This window comes from Palaemon carinicauda, chromosome 24 (genome assembly GCF_036898095.1).
Source record: "Palaemon carinicauda isolate YSFRI2023 chromosome 24, ASM3689809v2, whole genome shotgun sequence".
NCBI lineage: Eukaryota > Metazoa > Arthropoda > Malacostraca > Decapoda > Palaemonidae > Palaemon > Palaemon carinicauda.
In genome coordinates this window covers 66652836-66658933 of record NC_090748.1, presented here as the reverse complement: position 1 = coordinate 66658933, position 6098 = coordinate 66652836, and the positions used below count along the sequence as shown (strand labels likewise).

General features: G+C 32.7%; 1 protein-coding gene across 1 annotated transcript in view; it reads left to right on the top strand.

Annotated features, from left to right (window-relative positions):
* Positions 1-2699: 2699 nt before the first annotated feature.
* Positions 2700-6098, top strand: part of LOC137617861 (lactosylceramide 1,3-N-acetyl-beta-D-glucosaminyltransferase-like) — a 13516-nt gene continuing 10117 nt past the window's right edge. The window contains exons 1-2 of the mRNA XM_068347809.1: positions 2700-2867; positions 4181-4231. Of these exons, the coding sequence (XP_068203910.1) occupies positions 2727-2867; positions 4181-4231 (192 nt within the window). The 5' untranslated portion in view covers positions 2700-2726. The remainder of the gene's footprint in view (positions 2868-4180; positions 4232-6098) is intronic.

Sequence of the window (6098 nt, the reverse complement as noted above, 5' to 3'; positions counted from 1 at the left end):
GGTTTCGACCTGGCCTTTCATTAGAAGGGGCTAGCGTTCGATCCCAAGTATGAGGTAGAAATTTATTTCTATTTGAACACGATGTTGTGTTGATATTTATCCATATTGACTCATTAGGGGTAATTTGAATGAATTACTACCAATTGTGTCACGTGGTGCCCCGGGGAAATCTGGTAAAACTCGCTGGTAAAGAGACTGATGTCTCACCAGGTAAATCCTCGGACAGCTAGATTAGTGTCAGGTTCAGATTTCCTTTTATGGGCTCTCGTGGCATGGTTTGTTTCGACCTGGCCTTTCATTAGAAGGGGCTAGCGTTCGATCCCAAGTATGAGGTAGAAATTTATTTCTATTTGAACACGATGTTGTGTTGATATTTATCCATATTGACTCATTAGGGGTAATTTGAATGAATTACTACCAATTGTGTCACGTGGTGGCCCGGGGAAATCTGGTAAAACTCGCTGGTAAAGAGACTGATGTCTCACCAGGTAAATCCTCGGACAGCTAGATTAGTGTCAGGTTCAGATTTCCTTTTATGGGCTCTCGTGGCATGGTTGGTTTCGACCTGGCCTTTCATTAGAAGGGGCTAGCGTTCGATCCCAAGTATGAGGTAGAAATTTATTTCTATTTGAACACGATGTTGTGTTGATATTTATCCATATTGACTCATTAGGGGTAATTTGAATGAATTACTACCAATTGTGTCACGTGGTGGCCCGGGGAAATCTGGTAAAACTCGCTGGTAAAGAGACTGATGTCTCACCAGGTAAATCCTCGGACAGCTAGATTAGTGTCAGGTTCAGATTTCCTTTTATGGGCTCTCGTGGCATGGTTGGTTTCGACCTGGCCTTTCATTAGAAGGGGCTAGCGTTCGATCCCAAGTATGAGGTAGAAATTTATTTATATATATATATATATATAAATTATTACGTCTAGTGAATTACGTAAACTCCGAAGTTCCAAACTCACCTGCTTATTTTTATATAAATCTGTTTTACTTGAATAATACCCGAGCTCTGAGAATATTACGCAACTCCCAGACGGCAACATATATGAACACTGAATATCCAAAGGTCTCTTTACTTTACACTCAAAACAAAACTGGGTGAATACTTTACTTGAACTATTCTTAACTAACCTCTTACTCCGGCTTTTAGTCAGGAAATCGATAGAAGTACTGGAATTATATATTAGTGATCGAAATAATACACACTTTACAAAAATAAATATATTCTATAAAAAGTTACAATAATAATACTAAACAGAATTAAAACCAATAATAAGTCACTCAAAATATTAGAACTGCACTAAACCTTAGATTAAGACAAAAGAAAGACACTTTGAAATAATTATCCAATCACTTGTTTAACTGGAATTAATTTATGAAAATATTTATTTTTGACAGTTAATGAAATAAACCAATAAGGAAATTTACATATGTGTAACTGTTATCCTTACGTCTTTTGGTTCACACAAGGTTACAGAACGGTTAAGCAAAATTTTATTCCTCTTCACTATCTAATATATTTATATTATAAAATGTACTTAGATTAACACACTACACTTTTAACTAATCACCCAATAATATCACCAACGTTTGGACAACAACATACACGTTATACGTTGGATAAAAATCACTTATTCACGTTTAAGAGGAAAACACTTTACACACTTGAGAGGAGAGAGGGCTGGCGAACGTTGACTCTTTCAAAGGGATAGGCTGAATCTCTTCTGCTGCTTATGCAATGCTAAGCTCTCTCTCTCTCTCTCTCTCTCTCTCTCTCTCTCTCTCTCTCTCTCTCTCTCTCTCTATATATATATATATATATATATATATATATATATATATATTAAATTAGTTTATCTAGAACCCTCCAGGACATCATCTGGTGGCTTGCGGGAGGGGGTTGGTAGAGGGCTATGGCACCAAAGTTACCAACTTGTCAAGTCGAGGATGGGTACCAACGTACCTGGCGAGACAACTCTCTCAGCTAACTCCACCCACCTTCCTTTTGTAACTTTAAAAAGATATAAAACTAACTTTAGAATTTACAAGCCTTTTCAACAACGTGGAATCATACCTCGTGTGTCATACAGCATACCTAAAGGTTACATAAGATTTTGTAACAAAACTACGTGAAATAAAATGTTAATTCTTTAGAATAAGGTAAATTTACATATACGAAACTAAATGAAAACACAATTAAATGAATGACGAAAGTCTTATATAATTTGCATACATTCACTTGATCCTACGCGATTGGAACTCACCTTACCTCTGGCTTTTCATCTCTTAAATACACAAATAAAATACATGAATAAAATATTCAATCTTATGCTAGACCAGCTTCATAAGATATATATATATATATATATATATATATATATATATATATATATATATATATATATATATATATATATATATATATATATATATATATATATATATATATATATATATATATATATATATATATATATATATATATGTGTGTGTGTGTGTGTGTGTGTGTGTGTGTGTGTTTATGCGTTTGTGTGTGTAGAAAGGGAGAGAGAGTGAGAGAGAGGGGTGAAATTATTCATTCATTTAAGAATATTTGATGTATTATTATGAAACAAAAAAAGCTATTAATGAAAGGAAGTAAGCTTCGTTTTCTTATACTTCTTTTTTTTTTTCATTTGATAAAACAGTCCCCAATCGACGACAGCTGCGGTTGGCGGAAATGTTGGCTCTTTGCGTCCTATGTTCATTCTTCGGTTTCTACATAGGCATTACAAGCCAGGAGATTTCTATGATGAAGAGTCAGTCTTTGAATTCTGTAAATCTGTATGCTATTAACAGGGCGGAATCATCTGGAAAGGAAGTGGGTATAAATGGGAAGTGTAAGGTCATTCTTCTTTAATTTTTCACTAAAGAAACTGACAGAAAACAGGATAGAACCAATGAATTGTCTCGGACCGCTAAAACTCATTATCATGCACTTTGACATTAAGTATAAAATCGCTAAATGAATCTACCTTTGTATGTATTCTTATTCTTAATTTATGTTTGTTTCGTAATTTTAATGCACATAATCCTGAAAATATTAAGAAGTAATGAATTTCTTTAATTTCATTATTATTATTATCATTATTATTATTATTGTTGTTATGATTATTACTATTAGAATTGTTATTGTTGCTACAAAATATATGGTTTAAAATATGAAAATATCAACCAACAATAAACATAACACAAACAGGGTTTTCCTCTCTCAAAACATCTATTGCTTTTTCAAAATACAATTATTCTAAAATATTTTTCACCGTGTTTAAGACTTAAAAAGTGTAAAAGGATGGTTTTAAGCCATATGACAATTTAATGTTGGCCTCTTATTTCATAGGTTATATTTTCCAATATGATATCGTGATATATTTGTTTTAAATTTACTTGAAGTAAATTTTTGAGACATTAATTCTAATTACTTCGAGAATGCATGAGGGAAATTTCATACCATTCTTAAAGTGTAAATTAGATAAGGAATTGGCTATTGCTACGGAATCAATATCTGTAATTCATTTATATTCCAATCGTAGCAATAAGTGATTTTCTTTCATTAAGATTGCTTAATTAGGTCACACGTGCACAGCAGTAAAATTTGGTGAATAGTAAAGAACAGATTTTTCCACCAGAGAAACAGGCGTGCGTCCTACGTTCACACCCTCCAAACTTACGGCAAGGGACATTAAACTACCCCCTGCCAGATGGATGTGTAATGCTAGCTTAACCCCCCCCCCCCTCCCCCCCCCCCTAGTAGGTTAGGTTAGTTAAAGTAAGCTTAGGTTAGAACACATCCATGTAAACGGTATTGTTGCATTTTCTTTTCACAAGTGTATTGCTGAATTGTCAAGTTGATACATATGAACTATGTCCTATATTTTGATGTATCAATAATTCAGAATAATAAACCAAGGCAATGAGATGTCCCCTATAGTTACAGATAAATAAATCTTTACTATTCCTGTGAAAACCATTCGGAGAAAAACATCTGCAATGAATAGCCAGTTTTCTATTTCTCCGATTACGTAGCCTTAGTCTGTACCTTATAAAAGAAATTGGGTATTCATCATTACCATATTTCTACGTTGCTAGCTAATTTGCCGGATGTCAAACTAATCCAGAATGCAATTATTTCAGGGCGACAATCTTAACCGCCTTGTTACGGCCAGACCATCAAACGACAGTCAGGTAGGTTGCAGTATAACCCTTGGAACAACTTTTCTTTGTTTCAGAGAATTCTTACGTTTGCGAAGAGGAATTGATTAAATGTAGTTAGTTTGGACACAGTAAGCTAAGAATATTTTAGTCTATGAGAGAGGTTGCAGTGGAGCGTAGAACCCTTGGTAGGTAAATAGATATGGATATGGTTCCTAGGTTAGGTTAAGTTGGGAACCTTATAGGTTAGGGGATTGTGTCTGGTTTCATTGTCAAATGGGGTTTTGCAGTCTGTGCCAATGAACTATAAAGGCTCAGATGAATTACATAATATGTTACGACTACACGTACAGAAATATGTCAGAACGAGGACATTCTGCCACGTAATGTAGAAGCTACAGTCTGCACCTTTAAACAAAAAACAAAAAACAAAAACTGCAATGCCGATGAAACACCTGTTTTTTTTTTTTATTTCCTTCTTTATAATCAGCTGTGCTTTACCACTTGTATTCCAACACCTGTCTGCCAACTCAGATAGATAACGCAATTATTTCTCCCTTGAGTTAAATGAAGTATCGCATTAATTATAAAAAAAAAAAAAAAAAAAAAAAAAAAAAAAAAAAAAAAAAAAAAAAAAAAAAAATTCCAATCACAGTTTTTAGGGTAATGTTTAGAATTGGATAAAATTTTCCATTAAAGTATTTTCCTAAATTCTGAGTAATGAGTCAAATATCTCCCATATATCAACAATTATATTTCTTATAAAAAGATACCACCTGCAATGTTTTTATCTGACGTAGAAAAACAATATATTTAATTGCCAATAAATCGATTATATTCTTAATTGCAAAAAGTCTCATTTACAAGTGTAGGCTATAACCAGAGAAGACAATTTCTTATATAAAAAAACAATCTACTCAAGTAAAAGGAAATATCATTCGTCCTGACGCTGAAACTATTGAAATTTAATAAATATGAGAAAGTCAAAATTATTCTAAGCTCCTCTTCTAAATTCATCGACCACAGTGGTCCAAAATTTAAAATTTAAATTGCGTTCATAATCTTAACTTCTTTGCAATTGAGTTACAAAGAAATATTGGTAATAATGCAACGTCAAATCAACCAACAAAGAAGGTGCAAAGTTAAATTATATCAAATACAACAGACGTAGTATCAAGGCGGCAGTTGTCAACTGACTCGATCCAAGAGAATTCATAATAAATTCATAAACCTCGCCCTCTTCATTTTTTATCGAAAGAAATATCAAGTTTATCACGAAATTGAATACGTTTACAGTTTCTAGACATTATGCTACAGTAACCTTTATTGATGATTGTGTTTATAAGAATGCATTTATGAATATTCACAAATATCTGTCACAATTTTATGGTCCGTGGTTCGCGTCCATCCTAGCGCCTTCAACCATCCCTACAGAGGATGAGTGTCAGTAGGAACTTGTAGTAGTTATGAAAAAGGAAAAGGAAATATGAACTTCATTTCTGGAGACTTTCTGAGAAGTGGATGGCTCCATTCCCTTCCAAGCAGTGCTATCACTCGTCATTCATTTTTCTCTTGAAAACTCTTCTTTTTCCTTTAATATCCTGCTTCCTTTTTTCAATTTTGCACACTCCTACACATGGCTAACTAACGTATATATATATATACATATATATATATATATATATATATATATATATATATATGTATGTATGTTTGTGTGTGTATATATAGTTAGATAGATAGATAGATAGATGTTTGTATATATATATATATATATATATATATATATATATATATATATATATATATGTATATGTATATATATATATATATATATATATATATATATATATATATATATATATATATGTGTGTGTGTGTGTGTGTGTGTGTGTACTGA